The sequence below is a fragment of the Ursus maritimus genome, unplaced genomic scaffold (assembly GCF_017311325.1).
Source record: "Ursus maritimus isolate PB19 unplaced genomic scaffold, ASM1731132v1 scaffold_20, whole genome shotgun sequence".
Lineage (NCBI taxonomy): Eukaryota > Metazoa > Chordata > Mammalia > Carnivora > Ursidae > Ursus > Ursus maritimus.
The window spans coordinates 33,538,604-33,561,329 of NW_024424453.1; the positions used below are offsets into that span (position 1 = coordinate 33,538,604).

At 33.7% G+C, this 22,726-nt stretch overlaps 1 protein-coding gene across 4 annotated transcripts in view; it reads right to left on the minus strand.

The window, feature by feature from the left end:
- The window catches only part of TBC1D5 (TBC1 domain family member 5), a 571,386-nt gene that overhangs the window by 196,499 nt on the left and 352,161 nt on the right, over positions 1–22,726 (minus strand). For all 4 annotated transcript variants that reach the window (XM_040636853.1, XM_040636851.1, XM_040636852.1 and 1 more), the window contains 5 exons: positions 20,506–20,608; positions 13,191–13,279; positions 11,610–11,660; positions 11,442–11,511; positions 5,803–5,975 (listed from right to left, as the gene is read on the minus strand). In XM_040636853.1, the coding sequence (XP_040492787.1) occupies positions 5,803–5,975; positions 11,442–11,511; positions 11,610–11,660; positions 13,191–13,279; positions 20,506–20,608 (486 nt within the window). The remainder of the gene's footprint in view (positions 1–5,802; positions 5,976–11,441; positions 11,512–11,609; positions 11,661–13,190; positions 13,280–20,505; positions 20,609–22,726) is intronic.

Below are 22,726 nucleotides of genomic sequence, written 5' to 3' on the forward strand. Positions count from 1 at the left end.
TTCTTGCTTACATTTCAAAAAAAATAGCCTAGGTATCATCTTTTCTAGGGAGTTTCCTATAAAACTTCAAGTAAATCTAAGAAAATTTTAGTTGCTTACCTAATACCTATGCCTCCACTCCCAAAATGTGCCTGCTTTCAGGGGATAGAGTACCAGCTGATCTAAGGTCACCAAACCCCCCAACAAGGGATTGGTCAAGTTGAGATATTCAACTACTTAATACAGATGTTGCAATTGAGATTAAAGTATTTCATGATTAGCTAAACGACTGACCTTCCAAGACCCTGAGATGCTGGGATTCTGTGCAGGACCAATGACAAAGCCCAATGGCAGGCTACCCAAGACCTGGGCTACAATATACTCACCCATTCTCTTTGAATATGGTTGTTACATAAAGCTACATTTCAGCTTAAAAGTGATATCTTTTAGTCCACAAATTCTCCATTTTGAGCAAAAGAATATTACAAGAAAATGATGAGACTGAAATACGCAGTCAAAAGTATTTCTCTAATGCGGTCATTTGACAGAAGAGAAAACAGTTATATCTTGCATAAGTTGTTCTGGTGAACACATGCTACTTCCATATAGAAACAATTTCCTTTTCTAAGGAATTACAGATTATCTGGTTTCTTTAAAGTTCTAAAATACTATTAGATTTTAGAGGTAAAATACATTTTGTTACATTCTAAATGTTAAAAACAGATTTTTCTTCATGTTACATCTTCTTGCTATATCCTCCATTTTCCTTAATTCCTCAAATATTACTGACCATCATTCAAATACACCTTTAAAGAGTTTTAGTTTTCGGGATGTTGACATCTGTGCTCAGTAACAGTAAGTAAGTACATTCTTATTTTTGCCCTCACATTTTTTGTGTCTTATAAAATCAATTATGATCAATAGAGACAACTGACAAAATAAACAGCAGCCATTATTCCCTCATAGATAACCACTGTTAACATTGCTTCCAGTCTAATTTTCATGTAAAAACATCTATAATTTTAGAACACAGAACATATTTTGGAACATAATCTAGGAACATAGATTATATGTGGTTTTTCTTCCTGATTTTTCACTTGTATTTTTTATCATATATTTATATGACGAAGATAGGTTTAAAAACTCAGTAGTCATACATAATTACACTCTGATATGTGTTAGAATATACTATGATATAAATATTTTAAAATTTTATCACAAAACTTATAAGATCATTAATCGGTAACCAAGAACCTCCCCCTCTCCAATTAAATACTATAAACCACCACAGCAAAACAACTGCTAATCCAGAAAATAGGAAATAAGGGAAATGGAAGATGTATAATAAACATTTGGGAGATATGAAATTTATCCCATGAGTGTTATAAAGAGCTCATAATTTAAGAATGCCAAAGCCCAAGTGTGTTATGAGGGTCTTTCCTCAAAAGTGACATTAATTGCATATCCCACAGATGCTTATTATGTATTCTATTTATATCAAAGTATAAAATGTAGTTGCAAATATAAAGGTTCAATATATTTAAGGGTGATAATAAAACACAGTTACTCTGGCCTAACAAAATCTGTTATTTTTAAACTTTAATTTTTGGTCTCTCGCAAAATAGTATTACGGTATTAAATGAAAATGGTATTCAATCTTTATAGTTGAATCTCTTGTGATTAAGAGTCTTTAGGACTCAAACAAGTACATATTCAGTGATGGAACTGTAACACTGTATTTTAGAGGCCTTTGCACAAAAACAACCCCTAAGTGATGAAATCACAGGACATTCTTATTCTCATACTAAAAATGAAAATGCCAAAAAAAGCAACTATTAGGAATTACCCTGGAAAGTTGGAAATAATGTAGTCAATGTTTACTTTGGATATTAGTCAGTATTCATTGACAGGCCCCTATGGAACTTAATTTTTTATAAGTCTAATACCCATTAATAATTGGCAAACAAAAGACAACTCAAAATATTACTTGAATTAAAGCAAGAGAAACTGAAGTGCAACAGGAGTAATCTTTTATAAAGTTAATGAAAAACACAGTGTAAATTACTTCTAGAAAATATTATTTTATAATATTACTTACATGGAATTGAACATTTAACTTCAAATTAATTTTGTTTAAACTAAATAGTAAGTTGATTGACTTAACATTTTGTAAGAGAAAAAAAACAGCTACAATTATCCAGGGGATAATGTACTTAAGTACATAAAATAATAGCATTAATAAGCAAATTATTATATAATATTCAAGATCTCATGGGTAATTATTCCCATATTTCAAGATAAATATCATCAATTTATTTAAAATTAACATAAGCTAATTTGGAATGACTTTAACCAATGTTAGTACAATTAATATTTTTACATTAATTATTAATTCTAATTTTGTTAAATTTATTAGCAACATGCAACAAATATGTTTGTATATGGCATATCTGCCATATCAGGAGACTTCCACATATATTCTCTTAGAAAAACCAGAACAAAAACTATTTTTTAAAATGGAGTAATTATAAAATCTTTCTTTTAGTGATAATTACAACCATGTTATAATGCAGATTTTTAAAAAAGATCTATTTATTTTAGAGAGAGAAAGCAATACACATGCAATCCGGGGGAGAGGCAGAAGGAGAGAGAGAATCTCAAGTGGACTTCACACTGAGTGCAGAGCCCGATGAGGTGCACCATCCCAAGACCCTGAAGTCATGACCTGAACCAAAATCAAGAGTCGGATTCCTAACCAACTGAGCCACCCAGGCACCCCTATAAGCACATTTAAATAAATTGAGAAACCTGGACTCAATAGGATTATAATTTCATTTTACTATCACTTTCCTCACATATAATAAACACATATTTATGATTTACTTCCCATTCTACACAAATTGTTAATACTGATAACATTTCCCACTGACACATTCATTACTGACATTTTTATCATATCATTTTCCAATTTTGTTATGGTATTTTGCTATACAAGAAAATATGTTTGAAAATTAAAATTCTTTAAAAAAAACAGTTGCATACAAAAGCACATTTTAGATGACGTAGTTATGGATTCTGATATCATCCTAAAGAAGAATAATTTTTACTAACTGAAAATTGATTATTTTATATTTGTCCACTTGAGGATAAAGTACTCAAAATGCAAACTTGTTTTTAAGTATTAATATTGAATGTCAGCCTAAATTACCAACTTTCTTCCAGCAGGAATGGATAGTAGCATCAGCAATTATTTAGAAGAATATTACTTATATGACATAAAACCAAACAAAATATTTCAATTCATTTCCATGAGGTACAAGCCTACAATATTTTTTTAGCTTTAAGGACACAAAATTATTGCGACAAATTGCTGTAATCTGTTTCTAGAAGTTTACTCCTCAACTTCTACACTGTCTCTTTAGGAGCACTGGTCTAAAAGACAGCTGTTATGTTTCCACTTAAGTAGAAGCTCATACGTTTTGGTGAAGAAAACACGGAAAGCCACAGGCGGAAACGTTCATGAAACACATGGTGCATCATATTCACACAGCCATGACATCCTAATTGAGTAAAGGTAATGCCAGATAATGATAACAAAAGTACCGCCAAACATATCTTGAATGCTTACTACATACTGAGCACTATGATTTTTGTACATGACTGAATTCTCATAGGCACCCTATGAAGTAGGTACCATTATTTTTAATCTCGGTTTCACAAATAAAGAAACCAAGGATCAAAGTGGTTAAACAGGTCTGTTTCATTTCAAAGCCCGTGCTTCCAACTGCTATTTCATATTATACTCATATTTTTTTTTGTCCCAAGGATTCTAACAGTCATCAATAAGAAATAAGAAATATACAGAAATATATTGAAGGTAGCATAAAGACAAAGGAAAATCCGACCACATGTACCCCACAAATAGAAATAATACAATCAAATTTAATAAATGGAGTAAACTCTTTGCACTATAGTGGAGACCAATTAAGAGAATGAATGACTTCTTCAAAGATTAAAAAAAATATGTGTATTTTTAGTTAATGCAGAGGAGATTCTATACTAAAATAATGGGATAAATGCATCAGCTATGGTTATTGCAAGCCCTGGTATTGTTAGTACTGTGGAAAAATAAAGTTGCAAGAGTGATTATGTCATGGATCATGGAATTTTATTGGGAAGGTGCTGGTGGGATGTCAAAGAAGCTCTATGAATTATTATGATGAAGAGAAAGCTGATGGAAACTAATGTCTAAAAAGGAAACTGGAACACAATGGTTTATAAATCATCTTACCCAAGTCCATGCCACCACCACTGCAATGCAAAGCACCAGCTCAGACAAACAGGTATTAAACAATAAAGCATTTCAAAGAAATGATAAATACGTCCAACATTAATTTCTTTCCCTAGTATTTAAGACCAAATCTAGAGTTTAGTAAACAATTTTTGAGGGTATAAAATAGGCTTTTGTATTTGAATAAATCATTTCTTTGAGTGCACAGTGGAGAGGAATACAGAATTTATCTCCTGACCTTGCCACTTGCTGTTTTAAAGAAAATTTTTATGTCTATAATCACAAACACATTAGCCAGACTTTTAAGTGTAAATGACAATTCATTAATAACTTGCAGTACCACCCAAGACCCATGTTACCCACAACTTCCTCATTTCCAGTGGGGATGGTAGATCTGCTCTTAATGATGTCAAGTTTAAGTCACAGAAATGAAAACAAGCAGCATTAAAACAGAAAAGCAGACATCTTTAAGCACAGTTCAGGGCTTCCAAAGAAGATAGAAAGTTGAGTTGTAATTAGTGAAAGACTGTGTCACATGAGAACATAAAGAAAACACTCACTGATAGTCTTTTCTTTGGGCTAAATATACAGCCTCTGCTCTGGTCTGAAACCTTTGATTTGTCTGAAATTCTCTGTAATTCAAATAATGAATTCATATTTACTGAGCATCTATTATACACATCTTAATAATATCTTCTCAATTTTCCATGTTCTACCTAAGTGATGGAAATTGCAGAAAAAAATCTACCAAGGAACTGTTCAGCACTAGCTATAAATGTTATATTATTTCAATATAAAGGATCCTTTTAATATCTGTAGCACTACACAACTAATTCATATTTATTAAAACTGCAATCTTTCTAATTTTCCTACCCACCCTATTAAGCCACTGAATAAATACACATACAAACATACACACCTATCCGAGGAGTGACTGGCTCCCTATTCTTCTGCTCCAGTATGTTCCAGAAGTTATGTGGCTGAAGTTGATTACCATATTATGTTCACTCTGAGGGACATTATCTCACTTTCAGAAATGCATTTCCCAATGAAATGGAAAGCACACGGATATCCTAGAGGTTTGTTCAGGTTTGGGGCTGGCTTCATGTGTGTATGATCTGTGTGGCCCTGCACTTCTTAGAATGCTTGGCTTAATGATCTGCTGTTGTCATCTTGAAATTCTTGCTAATTTCTTTTAAAGGGGACATTCATTTTTATTTTGTACTGGGCTCTGCAGATTATGGAGCCAATCCTGCCTGAATCTGAATTATGACTTCACTATTTAATATGTCTAAACGCAGTGTTAGCCTTAGTTTCTTCCCCTGTATAACACTCAATTAACAGGACTGGTGTATTAGATGAAATATCATATGTGAAAGTAATAACACAGAGCCTGGCACATAAAACACAAAAGACATATGAAATGAAATGGAGCTGGAACACTTCTGGTCTTACTTCTGTGGATCTGAGACATACAGAAACCACCACAAGTCATAATTAGATGTAGCAGAAACTTAAACTTTAGTACTTACAACCCATATATCTGTGGTGCGATTTCTAGTCTGTTCAAGTGCATATAAAGCTCAATATCATGCTTCTTCAGTAGATGATCCTGGATCTGGTTGACTTTAGTAACAATAGCAATTGTTGGCCCTAAATCCTGAGGTCTAGCAAAGGGGATGGGAGTCATCAGTGTTTCTTTCCCCTAAAAAGAGAAAAAAATGGAGCATATGTTATTTCAATAGGAAATGAACAAATACATGGACATCATTCTTGAAAGTATTTATCAATGGGAGCTTAAATAAGAACCAATAACTACTTTAATCATCTCATGACAAATGCTTAAATTGTGGAATCATATGCTGATCGTCATACAGATAATCGTGCTCATAAAGGCCAGGAAATGCCTTCTAAAATATTTCCTACCTGTACTCCCTTGACCAGTTTCTCTGGTGACTTTGAGTATTTCAAGATAATTTTCGCTAGAGGTAGTGGTAGCTACTTGTCTACTTGTCCATAGTTAGTTTGTCTAATCAGCCATAGGACCTAAATGGAATACTCTGATGACAACGTATTTCTTGTGGCATAAAGCTTAAACACGAAAAACAGTAAATGAAAACTGTTTTACTCTGAGCTCTCAAAAGTACAAAAAAAGTCAGTAAATAAAGGGAACTAGTATCACAAAAGAGGATATTTTCTAACTATCCTTGGATCAATTGAAATAGCTGAGTAGGAAGATTTTTAAACTCTCCAGACCAAAAGTACAGCTGAATTAAAAAAAAAAAAAAATCTATGTAGGCCAACTACAACTTTCCTTCCTCCCCTTCCGTATCTGTACTACTTGTAATGCTTTCATGTAAATTTCAACCACCCTCTCGAGTCTGATGATTTCCCCTAATATATTATGTCTAACCTTTCTTTTTTTTCAAGATTTTATTTTTTTACTTGGGGGGGAGGGGAGACTGAGCACAAGCAGGGGGAGCAGCAGGCAGAGAGAAGCAGGCTGCCCGCTGAGCAAGGAGCCTGACCAGGGACTCCATCCTAGGATCTCAGGATCACGACCTGAGCCGAATGCAGACGCTTAACTGAGACAACCAGGCATCCCTATGCCTAATCTTTCCTATGTTGAGTCTTCAATTTCTACCTCTCTCCAATCTTGAGATTTATAGCATCATTCTCTTATGACTGCCTGCCGCTCCCTCACTCTACTTCTCTAGCTTAAATTTTTGTTTCTGCTTTGCAAATGCTGCTTTTTCATACAGGTCTGGTCCTAGTTTAATTCTCTACTTGCATATGATTCCCTGAGTGATCTTACTCATACACAGTACTTCAATCAACACCCATTTTCCAAAGACTTCCAAATCTGTATTCATAACCTAGAACCTTCTTGGGTTCTCCCCTATACATTCCTATGTTGGCACGGAATCTTAGGGTACAAAAGGGTTTCTAATTCAGCAGGCTCACAATTGAGCTTATCATCTTCTGCTCAAAAACATGTTCACCCTTTCCCCGTGCCTACCTCAACCCATCCTCCAATAAGAACACCTAGTTTGCCAATTTTAGCTCCTCAGAACCACTCAGGAGACTCTCACGATGTCTCCTCTCCTACTGTTATAATCTGATTTAGGGTCCCAATCACTTCTTTCTTCCTAACTAGTCTCACTGCCCTTAATTTAGGCTGCTTTTAAATCTAGCTTCCAAAAATGCCTGGTGATCCACCTAAAATATTAAATTATGCCCAATTGCCCTCCTTAAAACTTTTTAATAGCTCCCTCAGGAAAAACAAAAACAAAAGACAAATTCCTGAGCCAGGTCTATAAGGCCTTTCATTATTTGGTCAGCCTCTACTCTTACTGTGCTTCCAGAGATCCTGGGGGTGCCATCCTTTTACCTGAAATATTCCGTCCCCTGTGTTTCCACAGACGAGCTCCCCAGTGTTCTTAAAAATCTGGCTCAAGTGTCAGGTCCTATTTCATCATCTTCTTCTTTACTATTACAGTGTCTGTATCTACTTCTCTGGCTCCTAAACCATGAGATCTCTAAGAGGAACATCATCTTTTCATCATTGGACCACAGTCAGGGGCACCAAATAAAGAAGGTAAAGCTCTTGCCCTTGTAGTCTAGAGGGGAAGACTATGCAGAAAAAACTGTAGAATGCCACGTAAGAGCAGTGACTAATCACGCTGGTAGAAAGAGGAGAGGAGGGGCATGTGTTAGCATTAGGAAAAACTTCCTAGAAGAGGTTCTATCTGTCCTTCCAGGATCATTTCAAGTCTTAAAAAGAAATGTAGTCCTTAGTATTGCCTACAGTGTCTGCACCAGCGTCTTTAGGTCCGAGGGATGTAAGACCATACTGATTTTTATGGCTCAATTAATATCTGCTAATTTATATAGACAGGAGAAAAAGAGACCTCTATGTTGTGGTCATTTATTATAAAAATAGTACAACCAAGATACCATTTTCTGATTTTATAATATCAAGTATTCTGTTCAAATGACAGGATGCTATAATTTCAAAAAATTTTAATTCTTGCTGAAATTTTTTCCTACTGATATTAAATTGAAATAATTATGGGGGGGAAGAATTCATGTTAACTATAAGACACCATTCACATTCAAGATATAGTGTTTACTCTGAAGCCAACTTTCCTTTAAAAATGAACAACCCAATTTTTTGCTTATTCTAGTCATGTAGTTTTTCTTTACTGAAGAACCTTGTGAACGCCATACTGTGTGGAGTGAAGGCACTGAGTTCAGGCAGGGTTTCTAACAGCCACATGGGAAACAGATCACTACATCTAGTCATCTTCTAAGGGTCCTTAATAAACACACTTCTGTAGAGATACAATCACTGGCTTGAAGAGAACTGATCCTAAATTAACCTGTTAAAAATGGTTTAACTTAAGGAAATCATGTAATCCATTTCCAGGTTGAAGAGAATGAGTCATCACTAAATCAATAGCCTATGTGGTCCATTTATCAAATACTGAATAGAGAAGAGACTCATGTGTACCTTAAGAACTACAGACTTATATAAACTGTGGTTTGAAAAGATTTCTCCTGTGCTCAGAATACTTATAACAAAATTTCTTAAATTTAAGAAACTCACAAGTAATGCTCATGATCACTTAAATGGTAAACAGCTTATCTAACAGTGAAACCAAAAGAGAAAATTTTAGAGTTAATGTAAGATATTCATCATCTTCAGGACTTATCATCATAAAAATGCTATTTGGATTTAACAAATATAATCATATGGGATGGCTACAAGTACCAACAAAACTGGCAATCTTTCTAACCATCTATTAAGTAGTACTCAAAATGTGCTCTACAGGTCAGTGCCAGTCCACAAACTGTTACAGGGATTCAGCGAGATGATTCTACACCATTATATAAAGCAACACACTGCTTTCTTCATCAAGAAAGTCTTATTATGGAAAGTATGTCTGCTGACCTAGGCAGCATGCACAGTGATACGACGGAATTGTCAAGGGAACTAGAAGAACTGAAAGAGAGTAGTATATAAATTTCTCAAACTTCTTTTAAAAAAGGTGATAGAATCAAGGTATAGAATAAAAAGGGGAGGATGAAAGAGGGATTCACTAGATATGCTTTAGGAATATATTATTCATGATATATGCAAGTAAGATAAATGTTGAAAGGTCGCATCTGTGTTTTAGCCATTTTCATGAACTTGACTCAGTGATATCAACATGAATGGGTAAAACTGAAAAGTGGTAATGTTCACATTTTTACCATTCACTTTTGCGGATAGTGTGAATCACTTATAAAACAAAAAATGACCACTGCATAAAGAGATCATGACGCTTTTATTTCAATGTATTCAAATACTTTCTGCTCAAAAGCTTGATTTTCACATAAGTCTATGATTTCATCAAATCTGCCAAGAACAAATATAAAGTAATTGTTCTAAAACATGGTAGTTCATCAAATATGCTTACAAGTTTCACCTTTAATAACTTTTACAGAATGTAACATGTTGATATATTACTAGAGAAAGACTTTATCACTTAGGCTGAAGATCAGCAAATTTTCTCTGTAAAGGCCAGATTGTAAATATTTTAGGCTTTATAGGTCATACAGTCTGTGTTGCAACTACTCGACTTTGTAATGAGCCATTGTATTGAGCAAGCAGCAATAGACAATAAGGAAACAAACAGGCATGGCTATTTCCCAATAAAACTTTTTTTATGAACATGGAAATTTGAATTCCATATAATTTTCATATGCTATAAAATATTATCCTTCTTTTGATAGTTTTTCAGCCATTTAATAATGTAAAAGCCATGCTTAACTCCCAAGCTGTATAAAAACAGATGGCAGGACAAACTGGCCTGCAGGCAGTAGTCTGCCCTGATCTAGACCAAAGGCATAAAAAACATTAGTTATCCATTTCATTTTTAAAGAGATGGAATAAAGTGACAGAATAATATATGGTTTCTAACCAGAATGTAATCAATTATACCAATATAAAAAAAAATAATCAGAAAAAATATACCAAAAACTCTTAAGGACATCCCTTGCCAGAATAATTGGCAATTTTTCTAATATTGTGTAATAACAATGAAAACACCATAATGATCTCTAAGTTAGCATATATGTTTGTTTAAAATGTCAAGTTAACTCAGCAATTCTACTCCTAGAGAAATGCCAAGAGCACTGGAAACATATGCAGACACAAAGTTTATACACAAATGTTTACAGCAACATTATTCTTAATAACCAAAAAGTGAAAGAACCCAAATGTCCATCAACTGATGTATGGATAAATGAAATGTGGTATATCCACATGGTGAAATATTATTCGGCCATGAAAAGGAGTGAAGTACTGATGCATGCTACAATGAGAACGAACACTGAAAACGTTATGCTAAGTGAAAGGAGTTGATCACAGAAGGCCACATATTATATGGTTCCATTTTACATGAAATGTCCAGAATAGGCAAGTTCACAGAAATGGGAGTACATTAGTGGTGTCAGAGACTCTGGGAAATGGGGGGAATGTAGAGTGACTGCTAATGGGTATGAGATTTCCTTTTGGGGTGATGAAAATATTTTTGAATCAATAACAGGGACATAAGCACAATCTTGTGAATATACTAAAAACTACTAAATTGTACACTTTAAAGGTATATATTATGGTACATCGGTTATAACACATAATAAAAATTATAGTTAAAAAGAATAAGACAGTAAACGATAAATGATGGTACTGAAGCTAAATGTAAATTCAATAGTAAAAATTAGTAAAAAGCATTAGTAAAAATAAGACAATCTATTTCATACAGTTTGTATATGCACTTCAGTAACAAAATGTCTATCAACTCACTCGTGTAACAATAGATCAAGTAGATAAATGTACTTGTCATTCAAAATTTGTAATAATTTTTCAAGTAAGAAGTTCTATTGCATGGGTAATATACATATAAAATACAATTTGTATTTACGTGAAATTTTTTATTTTACCTTTATATATCTGCCAATATTACTAGCAACATTGTGTAGATCCCCAATTCATTCTTATTCCACAGATTTTTAAATTTTTTTTATAGTAATAATAATGGCTTTGATTCTCTGATTAGATGTTGTTACTTACTGAAATCATTTGTTCCCTCAAATATACTGAAAAGATCTGTACTATAACACTTACCTTTTGACCATCATGCTCAAAAGTAGAAAACCAAGGTTCGGCAGTTTCCATAAGTTGTGAGAACATTGCACTAAAAATTAGAAAAATAATACAGTGCTAATGTCAAACCCTCACTGAAGTAGAGATGGTATAAAAAATTAAAAAAAAATAAAATTTTTTTGTACTTACTAGGCATCATGTTCCAGATACTCAGGGTTCAAGAGAGTTTTCATTTCCTCACTTAAAAAAGCAATACAAATAATCAAAATGTATAATTTTTTTGTTGAAGGGGATGCAGAAGTTGCCTTATTCTATACTCATAAGCCAACTTTCATATAGTGTGCAAATGAAAAAAAACCATCCTTTCTAAATAAAAAAAGCAATTCCATTAACAAATGAAATCCTTTTGTTCTACAAAGATCAAAAACAAATTAGGTGCTTTGTCTGTACCACAATGAAGTAACTATCTAATTACTCCAAATAGCAACTACAAAATGTGACAATATATTCCTCGAACGTGCCTGATCTAGAATAAACTGATTACTCCACAATCTATCACTTGTTTTCCAAAGCAAAACAAAACAGAATATTTACTTACCGGTCAAATATATCCTATCAGAACATTATTTTCTTTCAATGGCTTCTATTTTTATTATATTTTAACATCCATTCATTAGTGACAGTACCTCTTTCAAATCTATTTTAGTGTTGCTTTTACCTTTCAATGGCTTGAAACTGCTAATACAGCACGTCCAACTTATTTAAAAGCAATTTCCAATCATCTATACTTTGCTGTGTAGTATATTGTACACACATGCTTTCGAAAAGATAAAACTGGCATGAAAACAGGATCCCAAGACTAACTTCATCCTTATCATACTTTAGAATAACTGAAGAAAAGGTCATTAAGATATGGTTACTCTAGTCAGATACACAAACTCAGTATAATTAGAGAAACTCAAAAGAAACTAGAAAATACTAATCTATAATATGGTAAACAAAGGTTAATATAACAAAAGCCCTAATTTATGCTCAGCAAAATGGATGGCTATATATGATTAATAAAGATTGCGGAGATAAATACATAAAATGTTATGTGTTAATTTTTTTATATTCTGCACATAGAAGCGTTAACCTATGGAATACTTTAGACAAGTTTTTATCATCTCACAGTCTCTAGTCCCAAGATACTTCCTGGCTGCCTCTCTGGGCTCTCAGGGCATCTAAAGTAGAAAATAAATTCTAACAATTAGCCTAAGTTAAATACAATTACTAAAGTTATTTGCTGTAAAGAATAAATTAATGTACATCAAAAGCATGACAAGTCATTTTTGTTTATTTACAGACTGGGGTTCTTTGGGGGTACTGGTCTCCTATTTTTAACCTGAATTCAGTGAAACCTGGTGGGGAGAAAGGACCCACAGACAAGGTTCTCATGCAGCCTACAGTGAAAGAATGGGTCATTAGAGAATGGGATATATGAATATTATCAATCATCAGCACTTTACCATCATAACAAAAATTTCCTCTTCTCGATCCATTAGTTATATATCTTCCTTTGGCACAGATCTAAGATTTACAAAGATATTTATGATTCCAAATTTGTCCCATACCTGAACCAGGACTACAACTATTAAGTGGAATTAACAGTCACATGAAACACAACCAAATGTTTACAGTTTATAAAAGTACCTTCAATGTAAAAGATTCTGAGGTTAAAATGATTACAGCAAGGCTGAAAAAACAGAAGGAGCTCAAATAAAAACTTGCCTCGGTTGGGCAGACTCACTGGCATGAAGAAAAGCTTGGTGGTCACAGTGGAGGATAAAGACTATAGGCGCTAACAGTTCGTGCATTCCCTGAAACATAAGAGCAAGAGAAATGAGAGGGGGAGGATGTTGAGGGCCACCAGTGGACAGAACAGGCTCACTTAAATGCTTCTTCAACTGATCCTCACCACCAACATTTCCATATTTCATTGAAATGCATAAAATGAAAAGCTACAAAAGGAGATTTTATTTACTTTTAGAATTTGATTCCAATTCAACCACAGCACAAATTCTTCTTTAAAACATGGAGAGCAGTTCTCTTTTAAATGACACAACAAACAATAAATTGGCATGGTAGACAACCTTGCACCTGTCAGTTGCTTCACGATCTGTACTCATAAATATGAATTTCATTTATGCAAATTATAATCATGAGCTACAGTGTAAAGATCTGCAGTAAGAAGGGCAACTAAGAATTGTAGACCTAAGGAAATTACATCCAATGTTTTCATTATATAATGGCTCAAAATTAGGATGTCTGTAGATTTAGGAAGAGCTGAAGTCAGCTAGCTGGAAATGTTGGATAATAAAAGAAACAATCTTTAGCAGGTATAACAGCAAACAAAGTTTTCAAAGTATGATTTTCAACACGTTTAATCTGAAAACTACCAAATTTTTTTTTCCTACTTCAACTATAAGGTTACTGTTCAATTTATTTAGTGAATTCACCAATTATATTTGCTTTTTCCTTATACTGGTGCTCACCTGCAGATTACATGAATAGGCACAGAAACAAAAAAGTATATTGGTTACTAAGGTGTCTCTAAAAGAATATTATAAAAATTCATTACTTATCCATTATTGTGGAGAATAAAGTATTCCACATTAGTAATTTGCCTTGTTAAATACAAAGTTTTTCCCCTTAAGCATCAGAAAACATGTTTTAGCAAGTTAAAAATAGATTACAATCTTTTCTGCCTCTTAAATTATCATTTTCCTTTTGCATAATAACTATGGATGATCTTTTATATATAAAAAAATAAGACAAAATACCACCTTAATAGGAAATAAAAATAAAATGTGGAAGCAAAGAAAAAAGAGAGTTTCACTAGTGGAAGTAGAGACCTCCCATGATGGAAGGGCAGTCACACAGCCTTCTGTACATTTTAGAAGTACCATGCCATTCTTAAAAGCTAGTGATTATCACAAAACAATACAAAAGTAAACTCTATCAGAGTTCATTTGTAAGTTACCACTAGGCTTGAATTAGGACTTACATTTGTACAAAATCATTTATGACACACTGACAACTTTCCGGTGATTAAGACAAATTACCACACACCACTTCAATCTTTTTAAGTAACCGTTTCCTTACTAAACAAGCCTTGAGATGACTATTTGACTATCCCTTAGAAGAACATGGTAGAGACACAGAAAAAAATGGAATTAAGTGCTAAGTATGCTTTAAAATCATCATGAGGTGTTTATTCTCCTGGAATAATCTCAAATTATTCCAAAAACCCAGTGCCATAATTTAATCATCAAAGTAATAGCTACTTACTGTAAGAATTACTGTAGCTACAGAAAAGAGAAAAAAAAAAAGACAGGAAGAAAGCAAGGAGGAAATGGAAGGAAGGATGGACAGACTGACCAAAGGAAAGAAAGAAATTAGAAACTACAGTAGGTTATCTTTATGGTCATCTTTTTGCCTGTTTCTGTGATTTCCTTAGGATAAAGTCCCTAGAAATAGAATTTCTGGGCGAATGAATAAAGAACTTTGTTAAAGTTTCTGATATATACAATTAAGGTGCTGTTCAGAAAGAATTCCCTCACTTTATGACATAAAAATTGCCACTTCACACATCTTAACTTGTAGTGTTGTTGTTGTTGTTGTTTTTAATCCTATAAAACTTCATAGTCAAATGGTTGTTTTAACTTATTTAAATGCTAGTGAGACTGACACAAAAATTTTATTGGCCATTATTATTTAATGAATTGCCCATTTTCTCCTAATGAAGTGTTTCTTTTTTCCTGATACTTTGTTACAGTTCTTCACCAATTCAGGATATTAACCGTAGTCATTTTTGTTACACTTTCCTACGTTTATTATTTGTCTTTTAATCGTGATGATATCTCATGTCATTGTGAAGCTCTATACTTTAAAACTATCAAATCAATACATCATCCTTCATGGCTTCTTGTTTTGTATTCATGCCTGAAAAGGCCTTCCTTACATGGAAATTAGGGGAGTACACAGTTTTCCTTATTACAGCTAATTCTTTACCGATCTGGTATTTAGTTTTGTCCTGAAGAATAAATCTGTATTTTTCTCTGCAAGAGTTCAACTAATTATTGAATAATCCATCTTCTCTCAAGACTTTTGAGATGTTGTCTTTACCATCCACTGAATAGTTAGTGCTCATTTTTTCTCGGCTTTTACTGGTATTCCATTGATTTGTACATTCTTTTTTTTTTTTTTTTGGAGTATTGAATTTATTTATTTTTTTATTTTAATTTTTGATATAAAGTTCGATGATTCATTAGTTGCGTATAACACTCAGTGCACCATGCAATACGTGCCCTCCTTACTACCCATCACCAGCCTATCCCATTCTTTTTTTTTTTTTTTTTTTAAGATTTTATTTATTCATTTGACAGAGAGAGAGAGACAGCCAGCGAGAGAGAGAACACAAGCAGGGGGAGTGGGAGAGGAAGAAGCAGGCTCCCAGTGGAAGAGCCTGACGTGGGGCTCAATCCCAGAACTCCAGGATCACGCCCTGAGCCGAAGGCAGACGCTTAACGACTGCGCCACCCAGGCGCCCCCAGCCTATCCCATTCTTAACAAGAACTTTACTACTTTAATGACTTGAGCTGTAAAATATTCTATTCTGCCATATTTTCTATTCTTTTTCTCAAAATTATCTTGCCTGTTCTAATTTAATTAGAAGGTAAACTTCAGCATCATTTAAATAAAATGCTAAACAGAACACTGCAATTTTATTGGTATTGCATTAAAATTAACTTGAAGAAAATAGATACTTTAAAGAACAACAGATTTTCCAACCCAAAAGTTTGTAAACTGCTAAGTTTTTTAGTAGGTTTTTGTTGTTGGTGATGGTGGCAGTGATCTTCTGATTGGTTCTTTTCCCCCCAGTGTATTTTCTAACTAATGGCTGGTTTAATAAGAATGAGTTCTTGCCTAAATGCATCTTCCTACCTTCTTTACATTTTCTCTTCCCTCTAGTTTCTGCAATACTATTCTGTCCAGATCCTCCATTTGATCATGCATCATTCACCTTCAAGTTCATATGTCAAAAATTATTAACTACCTATGATAATGCTGAGAACACAAAAGTGAATGAAGTGGGCAAGTTTCTAACCATTATAGAGCTTGCAGTCTAGAGAGACACACAATAATAAAATGAGCAAAGAAGTGACTGTACAATTAGAAACTGAAGAGTGCTATCTCTGTGTAGATACAAAAATCCAGCTCCTTCTACAGGCTCAGCACATAGAAGGTACTCACTGCATGGTGACTGACTGACTAAATATCTACCTCTCCATACAGCAATGTATTTGGTAAATGTTGAACTACTATGTGAAAATGAAAAATAACATTAAATCATATTTCAAATCAATAAATAAGAGTGCTCTTTGTATAATGGAAATTAAGAGTCCCTGAATATCATTAAGACAACCTTTTACAAATTCATTGTTGACTTCCAACTAAACTGGAGATATTTTCTCAAATAGACTTGGAAGAGATTGTTACTTTTACTCTTAATTCTAAACTAGTGAAACCTGATTAGTAATTACAAGTGACAAGTGTATAAACATCTTTAAAGGAAAAGAGAACTATTTAGAAAAAATGATCATAAATTCAATATGCTGTAAATTCGACAAAGCAAAATAAAACATAATATATTGCCAGTATACTTATTGGTTCCCAAACTGTGTATTTTGCTTGCCATCAGCATTTCTGCTTGCTTAAAGCCTTTATCCCTGCTGGATCGTTAGTAGTCACTGCACTCCAAACTCATGCCAGTTGAAAATAAAGGTAACGAAGTTTTCTTCATCAACAGCCTGTAGGCTCACAAAATTGAACCTGTTCTTTTATCTGCCTGTGTTCATTTAGCCCACCAAGCAGTCTTTATTAAAGCTGAGGCATCAGGCAGTCAAAGTTCATTAATACCATTTATATAATCTCTGCAGTTTCAATTAACTCAGCAAGACATTCTACTACATGATAACAGTCTCATTAATTCAATAAAATCCCATAACTATTAACAATATGGTCGATGTTAAACGGGGTGTCACCTAGTACAAAATAATAGCTTTAACAGCTTGTGATGAAACTCAAGGTTTTTTTTCTCAAATTTGATCTGGCTAAATATTCAGTCCTTCTTTAGCAAGGTATTATTTCTATGTAAAGAATCTATAGGATTTTAAACATGTAGAGGGAGTAATTAAGTCTTATCAAGGGACTCCCAAGAGTAAGTTAATGATACTTTCTTATTCAGTAATTGATTGATTTTGTCTAAATTATCAAGAATCTGACCTTCCATATTCTTGTCTAGTCTTCCTTACAAATGCAGTGGCCCACATACATCACAAATGTTTGAGTGCAGTTATGTTTTTGTTCCTTGTCTGTGGAACTTGTTTCCATTATTATAACACTTCCTTAATCGACTTTTTTCTTTCTCTGAAGAAAAACGGGAAACAAATATATAACTTGGAATAATTTTATTCTGACTTAGTTTGCTATCATCAAATCTTTTACTGTGAAGTATTTGCAAATACTGGAAAGAAGAAAGGGCACAACGAGGAGATAAGCTTGATGACAGAAGCCAACACAATGAAGAGAGAACAGAAAAACGGAAAGGAGTCTGAACTACTGAACTAACTAATGCTGCAGAACCATTTTGCCCCTAGACTTCTTGCAAAGTGTGTTAATAGCATCCTTCAAGTTTAAGTCATTCAGAATGGGATTTTCTGTTATTTGCCTCCAAAAAGTCCTACACTGACATTTATTTTCTCCTAGTCTCCTTTTTGATTTCTTTGCTTGTTTTTGGTCTTTGAATTTTGTATCTGACTTCTGGAGAGCCTATCTTGCTTGGAAAGGTCTTTCCAACCTTGAGATTATAAACAATTCTTCTAAATTTTTTCCAGTATTTCATTAAAAAATTTTAGTTTTCATATTTATATGTTTATGCCACCTGGAATTTATTCTCTAATAAAGGTATATTTTAATCTTTTTTTCTAGATGGGAAGTCAAACATGGCAAGTCAATATGCTTTTTTCCATTAAATGAAAATATCCTATCTTATCATATTAAGAATTCATATATAACTGGACCTGTTCTTAGTTTGTTCCACTGATCTATGTTGATTCCCACACTAGTGTCATATTAGCTTGATCACAGAATATCTACAGAAGTTTTCACATCTCCCTTTGCCATTCTTCCCTTCCCCTATATTCTGTAGCAACTCTAGTATATTTAAGAATGATAATAATAGTAATAAATACCCTAAATACCAACAAGAATCCTTAGTGACTCTAGTATATTTAGTAATGATAAAAATAGTAATAAACACCCTAAATACCAACAAGAACCCTTAGTGATCACTATGTGTTTTTAACTCTACAAAGTCAATACTATTGTTGCCCTCATCTTACTGACAATGAAACTAAGATTTAGAAAATTTAAGTAAGTAAAGTGTCTAGGATTATGTAGCTAGTAAATGCTTGAGCTGAGATTTAAATAACAGATTCAGGCCTAAACCTAGTGCTCTTAACCACTAAGCTGTATTATCTCCATTAAAATTTCGGTAATGCTTTTTGACACTAAGTTTAAAATGACTATGTTTAGTTTTTAAAAAGTGCCTCTCTCTCTTAGATTATCACTGGAATAATACATTTACATGTTAATTTGTGAAGAAGTAATATTTCTATTTAGTGCCTTCTTATCTACAAACGTACTATCACTTTTCTATTTATTCAACTCTTGCTTTATATCCTTCAATAACATTTACAGTTTTCTTCACATAGCTTTTGCATCTATATTGTTATATTTATTTCAAGATATTTTATAGCTTTGGTTGCCATTTTGAATGGGATATATTTTTTCCATCTTCCATTCTAAAAGGTGATCATCACCATGTAATTAATATGAAGGCATATTACTAATATTTAAAGTTAGGTAAAATTAGTTCCCTTCCATATTCTATGTATATAATAACAAATACATTATTTAGGACAACTGGAATAGGACTTGATTTATTATCATTTTTTAAAATTTTATTTTATTTAAATTCAATTAATTAACATATAGTGTATTATTAGTTTCAGAGGCAGAGTTCAGTGATTCATCAGTGGTTTGTTATCTTTAAACTGATTGAGTATATTTCAGATTACATACATTGCTCTAGGGGTGCCTGGGTGGCTCAGTCAGAAGAGCATGTGACCCCTGATCCCAGGGTTGTGAGTTCAAGCCCCATGCTGGGTGTACAGATTACTTAAATAAATAAACTTAAAAAAAAATAAAATAAAATATTTTGCTCTAGCCATATAGGTGTTTTCTGTTATATTACATTGAAATTAGGTGGTTAGCAGTTGGACATACTTTTGATTGTTAGGGCATTTATTAATTTGGTTTGAATTCCACTTACTATACGTTTTGAGAAATACATAAAAATATCCACCTTTTGTATTTTTATTGGAACACCATGAGCTTAAGTAGAAACTTAGATACTTCTTTATATAATAAATAAATAATTTACATTTCAATGAGAGCAAAACATAATCCAACAATCTTAATCTTCTTTCCTTTAGTAATGGGATGAATATCTGGATAACAGAGAATATCATAAATTTCAAAAAATTTAGAGGAACTTTCTGAAGTTATATTACCAGTAAATCTTAAGGAGTAGAAGGACACTTGATTATTTTTTACATGGCATGTCACATATTTATAAATGCTGTATTTAGAAACAATATTTATACATACAACTCTGAAAAGTTTTATTACTAGATTGGCTTCAAAGATGCTGTTTATAAACAAACTCCCAAACGTTGAAAGAAAAGATTGAATGCCTTATAGAAGACAATTTGGTGGAATGTCTTATAATAAGGAAGAAGCATATGTGCTTCAATGAGCTTACTTTTCTCACCATGCAGCTGACAAGCAGCTCTTTGATTGCTTTACTATTATGATACAACTTTGGATACAATAAAGGCTACATTATTGCCCTATCATTTGTCAAGCTGTATAGAAAATTTTGAGTCAATGGATGCCACCTGTACGATATTTTCATTACCTGTTTATAAAGCAACTGCTCGTTTTCTCTAGCATAACAGAAAAGAACATCTGTAAGAATTTTTCTCACATTTTCTTGTTGGAAAAACTGCATTTCAGGAAACCTGAAGAAAGAAAACACAGGATTAAAACTGACTAGTAGAATTCCAAGAATTACCCTCAAACTCTCATGTTTAAGAAGTGTCAAAGGCTACTTTAGGTAGTTAGTACAAGTGTGTATTTGCCATGCAGCTAGCTTATGCCATTGGTGGGACTGATAGGTTAAGGAAAAAAAGGGTGAGAAAAGGGAAATTATTCTATCACAGAGGGAAATGGTACCTTTCAACACCTAAATATTTCAAATCTCTCCATATGCTTAAAGTCCTCACACGGTAGATATGACAGTTCTTAAGCAAAATGAATCACAGCCTATATAATTAGGGTGCAAGATTACTTTGTTTTAGCCCATTTGGTTTTTAGGACTAGAATGTAATTTTTGATGTACCAGCTTTTTGAAGAAATCATTATCTTTTTTTCAATGCCAGTATCAGGATTTAAATTATTATACACGACCACACTGTTAGTTTTGTCTGATTAAAATAATGACTTCAAACGGAACAAGTTAGTCAGTATTGCTTACATGCTCTCTGGATCAAAAATTCTACCAGGTGCTTTGAGGTAATGTGAAATAGAACAAGGGCACAGTATTTACTTGCAAGGAGCTTACATAGTTGGGTTTTAAAAAAATTTTTTTAAAGATTTTATTTATTTGTTTGATGGAGAAACAGAGCCAGAGAGCACAAGGGGGAGGAATGGCAGAAGAAGAGGGAGAAGTGGGCTCCCCGCTGAGCCGGGAGCCCAACGTGGGGCTCAATCCCTGGACCCGGAGATCATGACCCAAGCTGAAGGCAGATGCTTAACTGAGCCACTCAGGTGCCCCTACATAGTTGTTTCTAATGAAAGAATATACAATCGTAACAATCCAAAGAACAAATACATAGCAATGTAATACATAGTGAATACATAAGGGAAGAAGGAACGTCACCTAGAAGTTAACAGTCGAATAGGTTCAATCACAAAAGGTTTGAACAAGAAGTTTTAGCAGAGGAGGAAGATGGAATATCAGTGGTAAAGATAACCAAATCAGAAGGGAAGATGAAGGCACAGAAGGCAATGAGTACTCCACATGTACGGCACAGTGCGGGAATCAGTAATGGGAAAGGCAAGTCCTTCCATGAAGTCCTGCCAGTTGGGAGCGGGGCGAAGAGACAGGAGAAAAGGTGGGGCAGATTTGGAAAGAGCTCTGAATTGCTGAATCTAGAAATGAAGAAAGAACAACCAAGTGGCTCTATATTTTTGAGTAGGTAAGTAACAAAGAAAATAATATTTGAGTAACTCTAAGTGGGAATAAGCCTTGAAAGAGGAGAGATGACAGGAAGGAACAAGAGGACACTATCATGAAGTGAAGTGGAAAAAATCACAAACTTCAGAAGAAAGCCTGTGTTCAAATTCATGTTGCATAATTACTAGCTATATAATCTTGAGTAAGCGATTGCTTAACTGCCTCACCTATTAAGTGCAGATAATAATACTGATCTTGTGATCAAGATGAGATCATGTTAAAGCACCAAGAACAGTGCCTGGCAAGCAGTAAGTGTGCAGGAACGGAGGTCATAATTAGTCTTTGAGCACTGGTATGTTAGGGGATAAAGAAGTGAATTAGGTGGCTTTGGAACTAGAAAATAAGTGGATAGGAGAGAGGCTGAAGAGGAAGAGCGCCTAAAGCATGGAAGGACAGAGCATTATCAAAACAGAAAAATACTCCGTAATGAGTCTTTTAGAAAGCAAAAATGAGCTGTTTTACTTCATATTGTAATGGCTAACTGCCTTGTTCTGGAGACTTCGGCTGTTTTATGCTTCATTCTGATCCTTTTCTGGCTCCCTGTGAGAGTTATAACTTTCTTCCCAGTCCAGGCTGGGTTTCTGGGTTAACTATGCTAGTGGTTTGTGAAACATCTCCTTCTGGTCCTAATTTTTAAAATAAATTAAAGCCTGTTTTATCTTCATCGTTCATGTGACTTTTGCTTGAAATTCCCTTGGATGTGCAATTGTCCCCAAACACGTATATTTGGTTTTGTCTCTAGCAAAAAGAAGACCTCTTTTTTGGATGCCGTTACGTAATAAACAACCCATGGATCTGAGCAAGATGACCTCACATCTCTGCATGAATCTTCATTTGATGA